Here is a 21,040-nt window from a genome sequence, read left to right on the forward strand (position 1 = left end):
CAGCTTTAATACAGCACATAGTATTTCCAGGCCTTGTTATCAAACATATAGCACACTACATCTTTCATTCTTCAATTGTGATGATGTTTTGAATGTAACCAGGAGTATTAATTTGATAAATAATTAATTTAGCTTTAGATTGGTTTTAATATACAGTTTATTGTTGCCATTATTTGATGTGTTTATGAATGAAAATTAAATTAAGCAGCGGACAGGAGGTTGTAAGTTTCCACAGCAAACATACGATAAATACGGTACCGTGTCTAAGACTGGAGGGGGTTGCCAATAAAATGCAAAGTATGCAGTCAAACAGAACTCACTTTTACAACGGTCAGGATTCCATCATTCGTGTCTCTTTCAGTTTGTATCACAAAATGCCCGCCATCGTCACCACTGATGCTGTATTTGGCCCTCCATGCTGGGCTGTTCTTGGAGTCCCTATCAGTGGTGTGTATTCTGAGAGGAGATAACCCAGTCTCCCCTTCTGTCACTTTTCCAGGGCCCTGCCATAATTATGTATCAAAGGCAGACAGGTCAACAGAGCCAAGAATGAACAAACAAGAATCCAGGTTATAAGCCTATATTTCATATACTTGTGGTAGTGTTCATAATTTCTTCTTTCATGAATGGAAGGTGTCTAGTGATTTACATGGACCTATCCTATAGCATCAATCGATGCCTAAATATCTGACATTTGTAAATTGTTCCTAGATTTATAGTGTTAAAGCGTTGTTAACATGAATACTTACTGTTTTTCCGCTGATAGTCGGCAGATGGTTGTTGGCATCCTGGATATGAATTAGTACAGTGGTTGAACTTGACAGTTGGACCACTTCTCCATGGTCTATGGCCTCCACAAGCACTGTGTAGTTGTCGCTCACCTGAATACAGACATAAACAGGTCATTCTGTGATCTGTATATTGTTTAGACATGTAGGCCTACTGGGTTCTTGGTGTAGCTTTCCTGAGATCCTATAGTGTCTGTCTCTCTGCATTCTATGTATGTGTTTACCTTGCTTATTGTATATGGTGCTCTGGATAAGAGCGGCTGCTATAAATGCCTAAAATCTTCATTCCTATATTGCAAAATGAATGCATAATTTTACATTTGGCTTTAATTGTTTTAGAATCCAATTTCACATTTTATTTCTGGAAATAAATACAACTTCCGATGACCTTTTAGATGAAGCATCAACTTAAAGAAAAGTATTCCCATAGAGAAATCCCCTAATTTGCAGTAGCACCCGGTGTCCCAATAACATGATCAGAAGAAAACTGGAACAACCAAGTGGTTTTTGAGAATGTTATAGCGCTGGGGGATGGGGTGGACATGCACGGCATGTTACTTAAAAGCAGGAGCATCAATTATTTGTTGTTTTTTACAGTATTCAAGAAAATGGGGTCTTTATGTATTTCTTACATTAACAATGTTTTCTCCATAAAAAAGGAGGCCTTTACGATTTATGTTCTGTAAGTAAGTCGGGGCACTACAATAATGTTTGTGTTTAATCCAGAAGACAATAGTGAACCTTAATGACTGATATAAGACTTGCACCAAGTATATGAATGGACTATTACATTTTGGATCAGAAACTTTCTGATTCCATTCATATTTTTGTCAAAACAGGGGCTCTGACTTTCTGGGCATAATTGCATTAGAAAAACATTGTGAATTGGGAGAATTGTGTTTTTCAGCATGAAACACATGGACTTAGTAGGCTACAAATTGGGTAAATATAAACTGCTCAGTTTATATACAATAAATGTCCAACGATTTTGTCACCTGCCTCATAATCCAAACATCCTTTAAATGAGATCCTGCCAACATCATTAATAAAGAATTCAGCATCTGGTGGTGTTGGAGACACAGATTTGATTTCATAGTGGAAGGTTGAGTTTGGTGTTCCATGTTTGTCTCTGTCATGGGCTAACACAGATAGGAGGAAGGAGCCTATCGGGGAGAAAATGTATAAATGCTGCGTCATTTCACAAATGTACATTTTATGTCTGTATTCTTTATGTGAAGAAAAGGCTGCACATGCATAGCCATGATGCAGGATAATATATTGAATACCAACGTTTCGACCAGGAAAGGTCTTTTTCAGGGATAGATGTCTGTTTTCTTTACCTTGTCGCTCTTCTTCACTGATGGTTAACTCATATACATCTCTCTGAAAGCGTGGTGGGTTATCGTTGATGTCTCGTATGGTAACTTCAACCCCTAATTTGGTGTCCAATGATAGGTCTTCCTTTAATGCCTCAAATCCGAGCTAGAATAAGACAGCGACAGCAATCATTGAAATGTACAAATTGCTTTTAGGAATATGTGTGTATGTGTGTATGTGTGTATGTGTGTGCGTGCGTGCGTGCGTGCGTGCGTGCGTGCGTGCGTGCGTGCGTGCGTGCGTGCGTGCGTGCGTGTGCGCGTGTGTGCGTGCGCGTGTGTTGCATTTTTGCATGTCCAACCTTGAGGATTTGGACCTCCTCATAATCAACAGACTTATGGACGTACACGATGCCAGATTCCTTATGTATAGAGAGGACCCCCTTTGGCTCCTCATCCACTCCTGCTCCATAGAGACCAAAATGTATACGGAACTTGTTCTCCAGATCGATCTACAATATAAGAGCAAGCTCATTATATAATTTATATTTATCAATATATCATTATGAATGGAAATAACATCTGAAAATGTGTGCTTGTACACATTATGGAAGACTAACATAGCAACAGACAGTATTCATTAAAGTTATCAGCTGAGAACTTTGCTGACTAAATGTGACATTTTGAAATAGCAGGTATAATTTTAAAGAAACCTCAAATGTTCTCTCTTCTTCAATAGTTTGCTTACTTTTCCCAGCTCGTACGGAAAGGGCCCAGGGTGCTCCTCCTCAATACTAAAGGAGTCGATTATCCAAGCCCTTTTTTCACGTCTTAGCTGCTCTGAACATGCAGCACTACAGATCTATAAGCCATGAAAGACAAAAACAACTCAACATTGTGTAAAATGATGATAAAAAGTATGCAGTAGTAACAGTGATCCCCCCCCCCCTCCATGTGGATGAACTGTAGTGGTGTAACTGGTTCTTGATGTGAAGAGTAGTAGTTAAAATGACAGACATTCTCCGCATGTTTGACCATAGTCTTACAGACCCATGTGCTCACCAGGAATGAGAACAGGTTTGTACACTTTACAAGGTAATCACTGACTATAGGTTTTGAGATGTAAATTAGTTTTGAGATATTTTGCAATGTAAAATGGCAAAATTGAAATCCATTACATATTAGACTGACTGCTTGCTTACATATATTTTACAATATGTAATGCAATAAAATAAATGTGCTCGCAATAGTATGCTACTTACTGTAGCTCAACAACCTGCATGGTCTACAATGGCAAACAACATTGTTTCACAGTAGTTTGTTGTAGACCGTTAAGTAGGCTTAACTGTCATACAAAACACAAAGTAAATATTGACAATTAAGAAAACCTTGCTTAAATAATCTATGGTGTTGTAAAAGAACAACAAAAGTAATTTTACCACTCAATTTACTTACCAATAGGTAGAGCAGAAGCATTGTGGTGTTGATCTCACTCTGACCTGCCTTTCTGTTAGCTATGAGCAAGTGGCAAGAGACTCAACCCTCACAAATCACATTCTCCAGCACACACACACACACACACACACACACACACACACACACACACACACACACACACACACACACACACACACACACACACAGTCAAGATTGGTGATGCATTCAAACATTACATTTTTGCTCATTGCCTTTTGATGTTATTGAATGGAGTTGAACTGCATTCTTGGGTAAGGAGAGATCAGACCTTGATCAGACTAAATGTTTTGTTTACAGCAGTATAGTGGTTGAGGAGAAGTTTTCGTTATGCTGTGTAGCGTATAGTTAACACACACAATGAAATGAAAATATTCACACAAAATGACTGTGGATTTTGAAGAGACGATGCCCATCTTCCTTTTCAAACCCCATTTAATGATTCTACATGCAACGTTTGGTTGCACCTTTGTATTTTGGCTGCATTAATCAACATACACACCTATAATCGTGCTTGAGAGCAGTGTCCTAAAAATGTTGTCTAACTTGTGCTGAAAACACTTAAAGGTATAAGTGATAGTTGTAGTAAAAATAAGTGTTAAATAGCTATATGTGTGCATTAACTTGTCTCTCCAGCTCTTTAGCAAACAAAATGCATTTTCATTTTAAAATTAAATAAAACACTACAATTGGCAACCCACTTGAAAATGTATTTTATGTTTATTAAAGATTATTATGGACAGACAGTGAGACACTTGTTACTGATTAAACATTCTATGCAGGGGTTTTCAGCTGGTGGTCCTTGAAGGCATTGCATGTGGTCCCATGCATTTTATAATTTATAAAGTTTTTTATCTCCTACTAGTTGAGAAACAGTAGGAGTTAAACAGTGCACTAAAATGTAATAACCTGGTCATGTATGATGACTTGTCAATGTTGTGATTTACTGGGAAGTCGGATGTCAAGGACTTCCACAGAAAAGGGAGTGAATTTCAAGGGAAAGTGTACCGGTTGACTGTGTGAGTCATCATTATTAGATAATGTGCCCATATAATCAATCGGATATTTCTGCAGAAGTCATACAGAAGTTGCAATGAATCACCATGCCATGTTGTCTTGTCATATGTTTGTCTTGTTTTTGTTTCAAAACTTGATTCAGGTTATGTGGTTTGTAACTGTCAGTGTCACTTCCCTGTTAGTATGACTATACAATTTATTTTTCTTTTATGCTATCACAATATTTTGCATATGGTGGTTATATGACATTTGTATGTACATCTTTTTGGTATGTCCCGTATGGGTGTGTCACATATATTGTTATGTTATCTGATTTACTGTATACCCTGAAATCTTGAATAAACAAAACCATGAGGGAAAAAAAAGAAGTTGCAATGAATCAGACATTGAGTTAATATGGAAGGTTAAGAGAACAGAATAAAAGCAACTATGGGAAAGGAATACATCAGTGGTTCTCAATCTTTTTTGAGCTCTGGACCATTAGCATAATGTCAGTTTTGATTCACCTCAAATTAACAAATTAAATGAAGCCCTTAACAGTCAATATTTTATTTAAAGTTTTTTTCCCCCACACCACACCCATAACCCCCCCCTGAGGCCCCTCCCAACACAATAGTGGTCCCCAGGTTGATTGTCAGGTTCATAATCAGTTGAACACCCGTTCTATAGCAATGATTACTCTCATAATATAGAGCTTTAACGTTTAACCCCCGCAAAAATAATAATAAAATAAATCACTTATCCTGCTTTTAATGTCTCTTTCCCCATACAAGTAAAAATGTACAAATGTAAAAGTCATAGGCTTGGCAATGTAAAGTAGGTATTTTCTTTGATTTTAACATTGTTAGACCAAATAATCACACCAGGACAGCATGTTGAAATAAAACACAACATAGAATCTGTTGGTGTAATTATAGTTCCAGAAATAATAATAATGCAATTATGGAATATGTTCATTCACAATTTTTGTGATTCATTCATTCACGGATACATTTCCCAGACCCTTTTTTATTATCCTCCTGGGCCATGTTTACACTGTACAAAGTGTAAATGGTAAAATGTACGAAAACGTCAATATCTTGCATTTTAAGGGCACGGTCACACCACCCTTTTATTCTACATATGAGGGCGGATTCTGCCAATGCATTCCAATGAGAATGGAGCGTATTTTTGGAGAAATCCGTAAATGGCAGCAAACTGCACCATTCCCATTGTAATGCATTGGCAGAATCCACCATCATTAGGTAGAATAAACGTGCAGTGTGACCGTGCCCGAACTCCTATAAAGCAGTTAACAGGGAAAATATGATATTCTTTAAAACATGCCAAAAACACAAAGAAGAAATATGAATGCAAGTTTCTCTTTATATACAGTTCAAACATGTCACCACCTCCAAAGCACACACTGCGCCCCTCCTGGAACTCATAATTCAAAAGAGAAGTTTAGAAGGTCAGCAATAGGAGCCAGTCTATGGAAAACGTTTTTTTGCATTTGACAGTCCACTCCACATACAATAACGCTCATTCCAATGTCCTCTCCCCTGTCCCCTGTCCCCTATTCCCACTGAAGATCTAGGGGAGTGCTGCACTGCAGGGTGCTCTACGACGGGGGTGCATACACTGGCTAGACATACTAACAGTCCTACAGGCATTGTCCCAACATGCGTGGCCGGTTCAAACTCACCCGTGGCTCCCGACATGCGTGGCAGGTTAAAACTAACTATGGAAGGTTAAAACTAACCCATGGCTTCCGATATATGTGGCAGGTTAAAACTAACCGTGGAAGGTTAAAATGAATCCGTGGCTCCCGACATGCGCGGCAGGTTAAAACTAACCTGTGGCTTCCTGTGAGGTTAGGTTTAGGGTTTGGGTAGGGTGTCGGACTAATGCCTGTCGGACTGTTAGTACGTCGGACCAAACACATGCACCCCTCTACGATGATGATGGAGACTGCTTCCCCTTCTCTCGCTCTGTGGACGAAGCATCGTGCAGGCCTGCACTGGCGTGTGCTTCCAGTGCTTCCTCCTCGTCTTCATCCGACTGGAAGACCGGAGTGTCCCCTCCCTCCTCGTTGGTGTTCTCGCTGCTGGAGGAAGAGTTTGAGGAAGTGGAGGACATGCGGTGGTTGGCATCCCAGCCCTCCAGGACATGTCGGAGGAGTCCATCGCCGATGACTTCCTCGTTGTTGTTATTGTGGTTTCCTTGCGCTGTAGGGTTGATTACAGCAGTCAGAACAAATCTTTGCTAGAGGATCAGATAGGCATTTCTACAGCACAAATATTTGCATAGAAATGTTAGAATGGCATTTGGCCATTTCTATTCTAACATTTACAGTTTATCCCTCTGGTCTTTAATCCATTGAGACCTGGAACGCATCCATGTCACGTTAGCGTTTAACCACATTAACCATTAACCCATTTTGGGCGGGAAACCCTTTTGGTGTTTTAAACATTATGTTATAATTTAGCTATTGAAAAATAGCAGATCTACAAGCTCATAGCGCGCCACTCGGTCTGCTATTTTTTTTAAATCGTTTAAAATGTGCCTCAAATCTTTCCGAAAATTGTCATGATTTAGAAAACTTTTTTTTTTTTAATTTCGACGTCAGGCCTGAATGGGTTTTAACCCATTAGGACCTGAAGCCCATTCTACAAATGCCTTCTAAACCAGTAGTTCTCACACTTTTTGTTCTCAAGATTTTTCACAAATGCTGGTTTTAATGGGTTAAAGTTGTTCCTGCTCCCTTCCCCACCCTAAATGGTACATGGGTTAAAGTTGTTCCTGCTCCCTTCCCCACCCTAAATGCTGGTTTTAATGGGTTAAAGTTGTTCCTGCTCCCTTCCCCACCCTAAATGGTACATGGGTTTAACAACCAAAGACAAACCCAAAAACTAACAATAACAAAAAATTTAACTAAAAGAAGACTAAAATAAATGTAGAAGTAAAGTAGCTGTATTCTTATCATGAGCATGTATGCCTTTTGCACCATTTAATGTAGCTGAATTAATTTTATTTGATTGGAAAGTAGCCCTAGTATACAGACTGCCTTTGTCTGGGTAAATTAAAGGCACTGTCTATGGTGCTGAAACACTATTACGCGTTTCCTTATGGGGCAGGATGACCGTAACCTGGTTTTAACTGGTTTTAACCCCAGGGACTATGTTTTAATCCCTGCTTCAGCCTGTAAATCACGCTTGCTAACCACACCCCCCCCCCCCCCCCCCCCCCCCCCACAACCCAGTGTAGTGTTCACTTCTCAACTCCAAATCAAATCACACGGATGATGACGACTACTCCTAGTATAGCTATATCTATGCATCAATGGTTCTCAAAGTGGGGTCCAGGGACCCTGAGGGCTCCTTACTGGAGTTCCAAATGGACCCGTCCCTTATAGGTCTGCAACTAGAGTGTACACGTTCATTTAGTTCCATTTGTGCACTCTAAGACAGCTCACTTCGCCCAGTGCAGTGAGCTTATAGATCGACTATTTTCACTACTTAATTTGTTTTCTAACTTATGGAATTTCTTTGATTTTTCTTCTTCTTTGAATGTCTTTAAATCATTGAATTTTGTTTTTAATTCATGCAATTTTTTGGGAATGTTTTTTTGAAAGCTTTTTGAAATATTAAAAACAAAATGTAGGAAACAATAAATACATAAAAGGACCCATAAAGATGTATCCGTGTCCCAGTCAGACACACAAATGTGTCCCAACCCAGTTTGGGAACCACTGCTCTAAGAGAGATATGTTGGAACTTGAAATGAAAAGGTTTGAGAACCACTGCTATACATCAACACCCTCAATCCTCTGTACCTGGCACTGGGGAGGCCGTCCCTTCTTCTGCCCCGGAAGTGAAGAAAACATCCAGAGAGTCGTGATCGGGGATATCGAACAGCTCCATCTGTTCCAGCATGTCCACGTTCACCTCCATGGACGAGATGCTGCCAATGGGAGCTGCCATGGGCATGAAAGGCAAAGTGAAATGATACTCATGGATGTTTCTTAAAAAACATTTTATTGTATTTTGACACTCGCTTTGGCAATGTAAACGTATGTTTTCTCATGCCAATAAAGCTTCTTTAAAGTATGTGTGTGTGAGAGTGTGAGTGCGCGCACGCACGCACGCACGCACGCACGCACGCACGCACGCACGCACGCACGCACGCACGCACGCACATGCATGTTTGGGTGGTATAACTATTTTTAAATTGAATACTTAATATATACTCAAAAGCTTGAATAATAAACAAAAGCCCAAAACCTACAGTGCAAACATAGAGAAACACTATGCAAATGCAATGATACAATACAAAATAAAGATGTGAAGGTGTTTTCCGTTCAACTCACGTCTCCTGTAGTCTCTAATAGTGAGGTGAGATGAGGAGGTGAGATACAGATGATGATCCACATCATGCTGGAAGACTTCTTCAAAGAATCGCTGTCTCTCCTTCAGTTTAATCTGCTGCGTAGAGTCTATGGCTGGAACCCTCTGACTGTGCTCTGCCTCTGCTGGGGAACACAAAATCAGGAGTTGAACTAGGCTACAATAGATGCAGGTTCAGTTGCTTTTGTAAACAGAAGGGGGCGCCATTTAGCTATGAGTGAAATAAATCAGGAATGATTGTATTTTTTTAGCCAATTGTTTTTGTTGCATTGAACTCTATTTGCACCAGACTATCTTCAACAACCAAGCCATCTAATTAGAACTTTTTTATTTTCTTACATTGGCGCAATTAACATACAGTATATTACATTAATTGTCACACATTGCCTCTCTTTTGCTGCTGCATCTTCACAGTAGGCTAAAAATGTCCTCATTACTGCTGTAATGTCCAAATACTCATGCAGTCCGCAGGTGAGTCATCAATTCTCGGGTTAATCTTGTTTACCTTTAACATGCAATCCCCTTTTCTGTGTCATCAGCATCATTGTAATAAAGCAAAGTGCACATGCTAGAGGGCAGTGTGTGGGTGTCAAGAGGAGGAGGAGGAGAAGAAGGGAAAAGGCTGCTCGTACTGTAGTCTCGCCAGCTATGCTCTCAGTCTCAATAGTTACACACTCGGGCTGCTCTCGGTTAAGTGCCATGTTTACAATGGTCACCATAGAGAGGAGACAATGTTTGAAATAAGGCTTTGAATGTTTCAGCAATCAGCAGCACATGCACCATCTATACTAGCCTCTGTCTGGATGTTATGCAGCCAGACAGGGGTAGCCAAAACAGACCGAAGTGTCTGGGTTAACGAGAAGTGATCCTTATTCAGTTGCCACAGCACTTTCATTGCCTTTTATGGAGTTCTCAAAGAACATCAAACACATTTTGTTGTCTTTCTAATAAACTGGCAACTGCAGACATTTACACACTATAAATCCAAGAGATATTTTTCATTTAGGAAGTTTAAATGAGTTATGAGATTGCCTTTTAGTTACAAATATAAATGAACGTGCACTCAGAACCAGCCTTTAAAATGTCTGAAATGAACATAAAATCAAATGAACATTTCAAATGAACCACGGAATTCACTTAATTTAGGTGTTGACAAGAATCATGGCCTTCATTTAACACACTGAGGACAAACTGGAAAAAGATATATATATTTTTTGCCTTTTAACACAACTACTAAAGTGCATCCCCCCTTTGTTTTCCCCTTTATCTAAAATCTATATATATTGAATGTTCCCTCGGACAAAAGTCTGTAGTGTGAAGCATAATTCGAAGCCAAAGGCAGGGCCTAAACTAATTGGATGAGGCTTAAGCCCTGCCTGAATTGGGATTATTGTAATGATGATCTGGCCTGTTTCATAAGGGTCTATAAACAGAACAGAGTAATGGATAATGGAGTTGGAGTGTTTATAACACCATGAAAGGAAGATAGGCTAGAAAAAAAGAATAAAATAAACTAGACCACCTTAAAAATAGCTACAAGGGAACACTGAAAATACCAGGGATATCCATTTGTCAGAGGTTATGCATATGCATGCGTCTAATTTTCTTCTTTGTCCATCTCCCAATAACGTGAATATTAAAGTTCAACATAATATTAATATTGAGAGTATTTAGTTACCAAGCTGTACTTAAAATAATACCATCATTGTGAATGTTGAAGATATGAAATATGTTGGGACCTGAAAAAGGGCAACAGGTTGCCTTTTCTACATTGCTCGGTCAACGCCGGGCCATTGCCCATGCCCATGAGTCTTGCCCGGGCACTTGCCTGCGTTGACGGCTGGACACAGCTGTCACAGCAGCTCTGCTCTCTTATTTTGACAGCCTGCCTTCTAGACACTGGCTGTCTCTGGGACAAGATAGAGGGACATGGTTCTGTCTGGCTGACAGCAATGTCTCTCGGGGCATATGTAGTGGGCGTAATGCATGAAGCAAGCACACACCACCACCCAAAAGAACACATTCTCAAAGATGTGAGTGTTAACAGTAGTTGCATTTAAGGGAAGATCATTTTGAGTTGTATGTACTGTATGACCCGCCTGTCGTGTGATCTTTAGTCAAATTGATCCTAGATTCAATGGTTGCCCTGTGGAACCATTGAATCTGGAACCCCTTTTGGTGTTTTAACTATTGAAAAATAGCAGATCTACAAGCTCATAGCGATTGAAAAATCGTGAAAATGTGCCTCAAATCTTTGAATATATATTATTACAGACTTACAGAGTGAACATTTTAACTCAAATCTTTGCTTCTGAGGGGTCCCTGGAAGAACATATTTTCAGATGGGAGGCGGGGGCATATTACATATAATTTTTGGGGTTCTTCACATGAAATATTGAGAACCACTGATACAGAAACATAAGGTTTTTCAGAAAACTATCAGGATTTTGAAAACATTTTTGAAATTTCGACGTCAGGCCTAAATGGGTTAAAGTGGTCTTTAATACTACTGTAACTTGCACACAGAGGAGGTGGACAAACAGAGACCTGTGCAGGAACCGTAGCTATTTGCATCCTGTCATGCATGTCACAGTGTCAGCCCTATAATATAGGCTACACTTCTCTATCCTTTGAGTCCTTAGAAATGCAGAGGTAGAAATGACAATGGAAAAAAGTTCTAAGAGATTAATAAGTCATTTGAAGAAGGTGCCACTTTGAGTTGCACTGCAGCAATTGTGTGATGTGAGCAATGAGAAGGAGATGATATTATGTAACCACTAACCAGGAGCTGAACAGAGTTCAGTTAGGGGAATACTGCTATTTTTACCATCTGGACCCTGGGAGAATTCCATTGTTTATTTGTTTCCATAGCACTATAGGCATGATAGTGGTAGTATACTGTCACTGTAGACTGTACCAGATGGCCTTAGGGTATATATTACACTTCCCATTGGACTGTGCTTGGAGCAGATTGTGTGCCTTTTGGAACTGTGTGTGTGTGTGTGTGTGTGTGTGTGTGTGTGTGTGTGTGTGTGTGTGTGTGTGTGTGTGTGTGTGTGTGTGTGTGTCTCTCTCTTTCCTCTCCTCATTCTCTTACACAATCAGAGATGCCATTGTGCATAGACTCATAAGGAACTATGGAAGCTGCGCTGACAAAGGGGGATGTCAGTAGAAATTGGGGTTGGCTAATTTGATGAGTGTGTTTGGTTGTAAACAGTTCTTTGTTTTGATAATAAGCCATTACAACATGTTAAAGATCTCTGTGGTCAGGTTATATATATATATATATATATATATATATATATAATCTTAATTAGATGTCAGCTTGTTCATTTTCGAATCCTTATGAAGTGAATTTTCTATACAATTGAACACAGATCGATTGTGGAATTGATTATCTTCACCTTAGAGGCCCAGGACCACTGAGACCTTAAAGTTAAAGATGCATGTGCTCAAATTGATTTTGTTACCCTATCCAATTCGCTTACCGTCGAATCATTTTGATCAATAAGGCTTCTCTAAGCCGCAAGTGACCCCAGTGACCTCTGATTAGTGCAGCTGGTCACAGGGGAAAATGCTCAGACACACAAAAATAGGGTCACAATGTCCTGCGCTGATGAGATCACATCTCCGGTCAGTCATGCCTCAGTCCTAAAACCCATAGTTTCACACCACAGGGCACCCAGTGTGCCTGCCAGCAGTCTGTACAGAGTGGCTATTCAAGACGGGGGGAAAGGAGGGAGGCATTTGAAATGATGGGCATAAACAGGCTAAAAGCACATGACGGGTCCAGTTCTGACCTAACATCCTGCAGGACAGGGGTGACTCTTTTTGATGCATCTTCTACCCTTTGTTTCTAGTACCCTTATCCCTGTCACTCTCTCTTTGTACTTCTTTCTTTCATCACTGTCATTGCTTAGTAAGCGTTATGGCTAAATTGATACTTCATCACGTGCCGAAAATAATTTTTGGTGAGCACGAATAAGTATAAATTAGGCTTCATTGGACATAATCGTACATCAAGGCTCTGCCCCAGTTTGACATGTAGAATGACTGGAACAGATGGAAGACTTGACACACAGAGAGGGCCGGAAGTGTGCGCGCACACACGCACGCACGCACGCACGCACTAGTTTTGGGGGAAGAAACAGAAAGCATCCATTCAGTGGAAGACAAAAGCATGGACGTAGAGGAGAGGGACGCCTAGGCTAAGACATGATGCCAGTGACAGGAATTAATTTTAGTGTTGAGGAGGGTAAACCCAATACCCATCTGACTTTGATCCGAAACAAGATATATATTTACAACCGTTGGCTGGATTGCCATGGAATTTGCTGTAGACGTTCATGCTACCCACAGCATGAACCCTCCTAATATTACTTCACTTTACTGTTATGTTTAATCATTCAGTGAATGTAAAATACATGGCAATGTGAATGTGGTCAGTTCAAACCACTTTGGTCCGGCTGGATCCCCTAGAGGCAGACCGGCCTCAAGGGGTTTTAAACTGATGTTATTGGAGAAATTGCATTAGTTGTGCCTAAAAGCTACCAGCTCTGGATGTGGATATAGCCCATCACCATGATAAATGGAAATCGGAGTTTGGGACATTGTCAGAGTTAAACACAGAGGACTTTGCTTTATAGCAAATGCCATCGTCACAGGAAGAGAGGACTTCAGGGTAGGCGTTTTGGGAACAGAGCAGACAACATGGTCTTTCCAGAAGATCCAGTTGTTTATAGATGTGGTTCCTTAGCCGAGTGGCTCTGGCTACAGTCTGTTGATACTCAGCAGTCGAACAGAAATCCCCTTAGGAACCATCCCTCACCTAGACTGATTGTAGATTACTCTGCCAGAGCCTCATTTTGAAGGTTTCTGCACAACCAACGTTGAGGTGGTTCCGGAGAGGTTTCCAAGAAGGAAATTCTGATGAGGTAATCACTGTTAGAAGTAGAACCTCCCATGTGAAGACTATACACGTATTCCCACCAAACTCTCATCATGCAAATGAATGGACCATATAGATAAAATAGCCAATGCCATTAACTAATGGTAATGGTAAGTAATGGTTAGATGTCTTTCACACTTACATCCTTCCTGTCTGTTTTTCTGTCTTGTCTCTCTCTCTCTCGACTTGTCTGTGCGTGATATTGAAGATAAAGCACATGAATCGTCAGCTTTCACTGGCCCATCCAGCGACTTTGACTCCCCATCACTGAGACACATAACATTGAAATAACTTTTTTGAGCTGTTAGGGCAAGATAACTGAACACCCTGTCCTTTCTATCCATATTCCAGGCACAATGGCTGGTCAGAGAGGAGAGATTCTGTTTCACATAATGCTCCAGCTCCCAGCTGTGATAAGACAGGGGAGTGGTGCAGCAGAAAGTAGTGAGGACTCAAATGTGGGAGGAAAGGTCAGGAAGGAAAGGAACTCTGATGAGAGCAACCAATGATGAGTATGATGAGAGCAATTTGTCTCTTGAGAGAGAGAGAGAGAGAGAGAGAGAGAGAGAGAGAGAGAGAGAGAATGTGGAAACAGACATGTGGATAGTGGAGAGAGAGAGGCTAGATTAGCAAAGGAAGATGTCGGATTTTTTTACTGACTGACTCTTCCATTATAATGCTTTGCAGCATTATAACTGTTTAAGACTACTACTGACAGGCTGCAGAAAACTACTGACAGGCTACATCTGGTCACTACTAAACAGGTCAATCTGTCAGGGATTTTCTACGTTGCTAGTGTCTAGTAGGTCACGGGTCAACAGTGTCTAGACCAGAGTCTAGTTAGTAGGTCACTGACATAACAGCATCTAGTAGGTCACTGACATAACAGTGTCTACAGTCTAGTAGGTCACTGACATAACAGTGTCTACTGTCTAGTAGGTCACTTACATAACAGTGTCTACTGTCTAGTAGGTCACTGACATAACAGTGTCTACTGTCTAAGTCACAACCATAATGGGAACAGGGTGGCATTCCGAAACTGGCACTTCGAAACACCCCCATTCCGTCAGTGACCTACTAGACAGTAAATAAAGCATCTAGTGTCTAGTAGGTCACTGACATAACAGTGTCTACTGTCTAGTAGGTCACTGACATAACAGTGTCTACTGTCTAGTAGATACTGTAGAATCTACAGTATCTACTAGACAGTAGACACTGTGTCTACTATCTACAGTGTAGATAGTAGACACTGGTCAAAATTTACAGGAAGCAGAAACGTCCTGCTATAAAATACAGGAGCAGAGGTGCAACCTCTAGTGAAACACACACTTTGAAAGAAAAGAAAGAAAGAAAGAGAGTTAATCTTAAATTGTTTTGATCATGGATATGTTCATCAGACCCTAGCGAGATGACAGTTTTGATTTTGAAACATCTAGAATTACTTTCAGAGCTATCAAGAATTTATCATCAATCAATAAATCAATCATCAGCACCTATGACCTATATATTAAACATAGGCTATTAGCATGAACACTGTGTGGAACAGAGAGAAGCTTTACTCTTGTGATGAAGTGAATAAAAATATATCTGGGAGCTGTGCCCTCACCTTTATTTTAGGTGCCTCCTATTCTCTGTTTTTGTCTTAAACCCTTTCTAGACTCCAGTTTCAAGTTGGGTGAATTATTAATGGTAAACGTTGGCAGGTTGTGCATGCGTGTGTGCGTTTGCAACTGTGTCTATGTCCGTGTCTGTATGCAGTGCTGTGTGTGTGACTGTTAAATGTATAATTTACGCATTAGCAGATAATCTTATCCAGAGTGATTTATAAAGTATAAGATCGGAGTACATGATTTTCAGTGGGGTGACCATAGACTGTAAAAATGGGGGTGACGCAGTGCCCAGAACCATTACCGCTAAGCTCAACAATTACATCATCGTTAACGCTCTCCCCTCCCTGCCCAGATTTGACCACAGACTGGCAATATGATTGTATGCATTTCAACGCCCTGTCCCACTGCCCTCTGAAATGGTCCACCACAAGTAGAAGACTATTCGAATTCAGATTGTAAACAAACTACTCAATTCTGTTCCACACAATAGATATTTACATGATACAGTATTTGTCCTGTCCAGAGAAACTTGAATCAAAATGAGATGAACTTCTTACAATGAGAAACCATATTGTATTTCAAGCAGCCTGTAATTCAGAATGTAAGAGCCAAGAGAGTAATACCAATAGGCACGGTAAGTAATGGAATATTCTCAATCAATGCAACAAATAACCCAGAACTGTTAGGAGGAAGAACTGAAGCAAAATTAAAGGAGTTTGTTCACCTCACGGAAGACAGTAAATGTCATATTAGGGTACAGTCATAGGGTAAGATAGATGAACAGGGAACGCCTTTCACATTTCTCACAGATGATTAAAGTCCACAATCCTAGTCTATTACTCAATGAGGACATGTGAGTATCTAAAAAAGATAAAGAAAAAATAAATCATGTGTGTTGCTCTCTGGTGTTTCTGGATAGGCTTTAGTGACTCTCCTCATATCTGGGAGGGAAGATGAAGGCTATTTTCAGTTCAGCAGGGACAGACACTGGAATGCTGGTCAAACTCAAGAAATTCCTCTGGCATTGCTCACGCTTTTTGTTAAGTCTAAAGGTTAATTTATATTTGCACAACACTTTCGCCTGACAGAAATACAGAATTAATGCCGCAGTTGGGCTGTGAGACTGATACAGTAAAAATGATTTGTAAGCTTACCATGGAGTTGCTGCTAAGAGCACTTGGATTTTGGAGGTGATTTCATCAAAGGGGCATTTTTTCACCCATAATACCTCTGGGGCCGTGATTTACTCTCCAACCATATAAGCCTATGAATGATTGTATGACAAACTGAACGATTCAAGAACACTACTTTTTTGGGGGTGTGACTGCAATTGTACAAAATAAATCAACACTGCTATTTTCTTATATGACCCTTTAACGGTTAACATTTAGCTGGACGCATTAACTCTGTCTATAAAGTAATATGGTATATTTTTAACAGCAAAGACATTTGATTTGTGAGGGAACTAAATAAAGGTCCTGGTCTGTGGTTAATGTCTTCACAGCTTCTTAGAACATTTAGACAAGACTAGATGGTCTGAGACTTTTAGTCAAGGAAAGGCCAGTATTTAATATAAGCACCCTCACTCTCCTGAGTCTCCTCTCTCTCACCCATTCTCGCAATTCCCTGTGACAAGGGACATTGATTGTCGTTAAAAGTGATCATTCCTATTGCGTCTTACAAATAAACTAAATAGCAATAACCGCAATAATCAAAATAGCAGCAACAGTGATTGTTACACTAGCATGATGCACATGCAGTATATCAGATGGTCATGCTGTACTGTAATATTGAGCTCTTTTTTGCGATGGGTAACTTACAGCATCATGTCCTTGTTATGTCCATAGTTCTATGCAGACATGAGTTTGCAACAGTAACAGTTCCTTCTGTCTCAGAGCTTTAATGCTTAGACAGACAGAACACGAAAATGCATTTGTTATGAACCTCTACAACGTTTGACCCCTTATGGGTCTTTGTCAGGTATCATACCTGACAAAGACCCATAAGGGGTCGAAACGTTGTCATCCTTGTACTCTAAATAAAATTCCTGTGGGAGCTACAAACAGTGTGCGGACTACTTCTCCTTCTCCTGTACGTAGCACCTGAAAGTTTTTTGTAGATGTGCGTACTTTCCTTTGGATTCCATGAACCTCTACTTTCCCAGCAATATTTGGGTTGGAATCAAAGTAATTAAGGAGGCCGAGGTGACTTAATGAAGTCTCATGAACAAAGAGTTATCCAACTGGAGCTGATGAATGAGAAACATTCATGTATAGTTGTATACACCGTAAAATCTGTTAATTTAAACTAATTCAATCAATATTCAGGATTTTACAGTGTAGCGTCCGACTAAAAAAGCCCTTTGCTCCTGTGGGGAGCATAATGCACTGAATTAATATACAGACTGTAATTAATTACTTGCTAAACCGTATTGGTATCGATCACCTTCATCTTATCTGGGTCGTCCATCCAAGCGAGCTGAGCAGACAAGTAACACAGTGAATACAAAGATCCCCCTCACTTCCTGCCCTCCATCTAACTTTATATACTGACAACAGCTGTTCAATCCTTTATGCCACAGCCACACCAGTGTGTCGCTCCTTGGCACAAGTCCCCACGCAATCAAACCCTCGCATGCATGACGTAGCTGTCGGTGGAAACCTAATATGTCCAAAACTGTAACTTTTTCAGTATTCACAAATAGCAAACATAGCCGATGTATATCTGCTTGTATATCTGCTATTTTCACTACTACGACACTGATGAAGTAGGACATTGATTTATTAAGAAACATAAAATGTTTATGGAGATAAGAAGTTTCTGCTCAACAGCAACGATTAGCCCGTCTCCGGACCCCCCGGGTTGAGCTCCTTTGGACCCCTACCACGTAGGGTCCGGTATCACCGGCTTCAAGCGACATGGGATGCAATCTGATTTACCCTGACTTACCCCTGTGCTGCGGTGTGGGTGTCACGCTGACATATTCCAAAAGAAGTATATGAACGCTATAGGAGACAACGAACCCTCTGACCCCAACCGCGAACGGCTCAGAAGCCGTTAAGTATTTTTAATGTTTGTACGACCGTTTTGGCAGCTCTGAAATTCTCTCTTGTTGACATCCCATTGTACCGCCTCCAGCATCTCGGTTGGCTAGCTGCGCCTCCCTACGCGCCTCGTAGGCGCAGCTAGCCAACCGAGATGTCAACAAGGAGGGACCGAAGAGAGAATTTCAGAGCTGCCAAAACATTAAAAATACTTAACGGCTTCTGAGCCGTTCGCGGTTGGGGTCAGAGGGTTCGTTGTCTCCTATAGCGTTCATATACTTCTTTTGGAATATGTCAGCGTGACACCCACACCGCAGCACAGGGGTAAGTCAGGGTAAATCAGATTGCATCCCATGTCGCTTGAAGCCGGTGATACCGGACCCTACGTGGTAGGGGTCCAAAGGAGCTCAACCCGGGGGGTCCGGAGACGGGCTAAGCAACGATAAGCGTTGGCATTGGAGGCAGGCGTACAGGGGCTGGGGCAGAGCAACAGATGGGAGACGTCTTCTCACAAGCAGGGTCTGATCCTACTCTTCCATACAAAATCGAACACTGATCTCGCTTGGCCCAATTCAATTTTCAGGTGGTGTATCTGGGTCGTGGTGTCTGACAGCCGCTGCAGTCGATCTGGCCCAAATAGATCAACAGGCACAATCCCATTAAGAGTTGAAAGATATTTGCCTGGCTCTGTGTGTGTGTGTGTGTGTGTGCGCGCGCGCGCGCGCGCACGTGTGCGACTGTGCGTGTGCACGCGCGTGTGTGTGTGTGTGTCCGGCCCATTCAGCATTCAGTGTACTCATGTGATGATTCAACATTCCTGTCTGATTTTGGTTTGCACAGCACTTGCAGCACCACATGTCACTCAGGGCAACATCCACAACGGCAGAAGCTATTTAACACATTGGCTGAGCACAATTTGGACAGTGAGGCAATAAGATGAAATTAATGTGATGATGAATACATGTCTGTGACTACCTCCACAACTTCACACATTCACTAGACTAGTAACCCATGCAGTCATATGGAATTGGGTAGACACCGTTCTTTAGGCAAAGGAATTACTTCATTAAAGACACAAACTCACAGGATCTTCTTCATCAAGTCAGTATGGTCGAAACGTTGTCTTTAATAAAGTCATTCCTTTGCCTAAAGAATGGTGTCCGGGCCCTACCTCCTTCCATGATTGCCTTATTGGCCCTGCACCCACTGTCGAGGTGCGTCTCACCCAGGCAGTCATACACATGGGCACATGTGCAGTTGTGCACACACACACATGCACCCAAACACCCCTTCATGTGTAGCGCGCACACACACACACACACACACACATGCACCACCAAACACCCCTTCATGTGTAGCGCACACACACACACACACACACACACACACGCACCACCAAACACCCATTCATGTGTAGCGCACGCGCGCGCGCACACGCACACACACACACACACACACACACACACACACACACACACACACACACACACACACACACACACACACACACACACACACACAGTCTGAAATAAATAAATAAATAATAATTAATGAATTAATAAATAATACATAATAAATAATAATAATAATAAATAAATAATTGATCTGCATGAAGCATTTTAAAGGTGAAGCAGGAGATTTTGAGCTTTACTCACCAGGTAGACGTTGGCTGTGGAGGCTGGATGCTGAGGAACTCATAATTGCTTCAGCCCAGAGTCTCACTGACTAGGAGATGAGATTTAACCACAAACACAGATGCAGAAGTGATAATAATACAGTGCCTAAAGGTCAGTTAGCTCTTCCTGGAGACCAGCAGAGAGCATCTCGCTCCTCTCCTCAAATTGACTGAAGTTTTATATCAGTCCAAAACCTGGTTGTTGTTGGCCCTGTTCCTATTCCAGCGTCCCAACAATTACTCTTGCTCGCCTGATTCCCACAACAGACTCACTGGCTACTGAGAGGAGAGGCTGGAGCTATTTGGAAAAGGCGAGGCGAGAGCAAGTTTAGGGCTTTGTGGAGCATACCATCTGACCATGGACAGGGGGGAGAAGCATGGTGAGAGGGTGGCAGGGATTGGGAAAATGAAAAGGAGGATTTATGTGATTAGCCACTAAATAGAAGAAACCAAGTGAAGAGAGAGATTCATTTTTATCTGTCTTTAATAGTATATTATCGATTTTGACTACGAGTCTAAATCTTAGGCTACATACATACACTGTAGTCACAGTTGTGTTATGTTAGAATATATTGCTTGAGCTCTAGGTTCATCAGTATGAGATGAGTTATTTAACAAATAAATACATTTACTTTTGTATAATATATATATAATGGTTTAATTTGAAGAGAAGTGGTGTAGGCTAGTAATGCTACTACATTTCACAGCCGCAACTTGAACCCGCCATTATCATGTTGTGGTGGGCTACACATTGTACACAACATAGCAATGTGTACTTAGTACC

At 41.0% G+C, this 21,040-nt stretch overlaps 2 protein-coding genes across 3 annotated transcripts in view; both read right to left on the reverse strand.

Moving 5' to 3' along the window:
• LOC306929901 (cadherin-like protein 26) overlaps positions 1-3,580 on the reverse strand; it is a gene marked incomplete at both ends in the record, with an annotated part of 11,829 nt that extends 8,249 nt beyond the window's left edge. The window contains 6 exons of the mRNA XM_079510633.1: positions 321-503; positions 750-881; positions 1,788-1,951; positions 2,129-2,270; positions 2,467-2,616; positions 3,560-3,580. Coding sequence (XP_079366759.1) covers positions 321-503; positions 750-881; positions 1,788-1,951; positions 2,129-2,270; positions 2,467-2,616; positions 3,560-3,580 — 792 coding nt within the window. The remainder of the gene's footprint in view (positions 1-320; positions 504-749; positions 882-1,787; positions 1,952-2,128; positions 2,271-2,466; positions 2,617-3,559) is intronic.
• A 698-nt stretch (positions 3,581-4,278) lies between these two features.
• LOC306930302 (dysbindin) lies at positions 4,279-20,586 on the reverse strand. 2 transcript variants are annotated; one of them, XM_079511184.1, is made up of 4 exons: positions 20,237-20,586; positions 8,943-9,101; positions 8,409-8,549; positions 4,279-6,801 (listed from the first exon to the last, which is right to left on the reverse strand). In XM_079511184.1, the coding sequence occupies exons 1-4, from the start codon at positions 20,277-20,279 to the stop codon at positions 6,527-6,529; spliced, it is 618 nt and encodes a 205-aa protein (XP_079367310.1). In that variant the 5' UTR covers positions 20,280-20,586; the 3' UTR covers positions 4,279-6,526. The 2 variants fall into 2 exon arrangements, with proteins under 2 accessions (XP_079367310.1, XP_079367309.1); XM_079511183.1 differs by having other exon boundaries at positions 8,943-9,104; positions 20,237-20,576.
• Between the last annotated feature and the right edge of the window lie 454 nt (positions 20,587-21,040).

Source organism: Electrona antarctica (genome assembly GCF_951216825.1).
Source record: "Electrona antarctica genome assembly, chromosome: 9".
Lineage (NCBI taxonomy): Eukaryota > Metazoa > Chordata > Actinopteri > Myctophiformes > Myctophidae > Electrona > Electrona antarctica.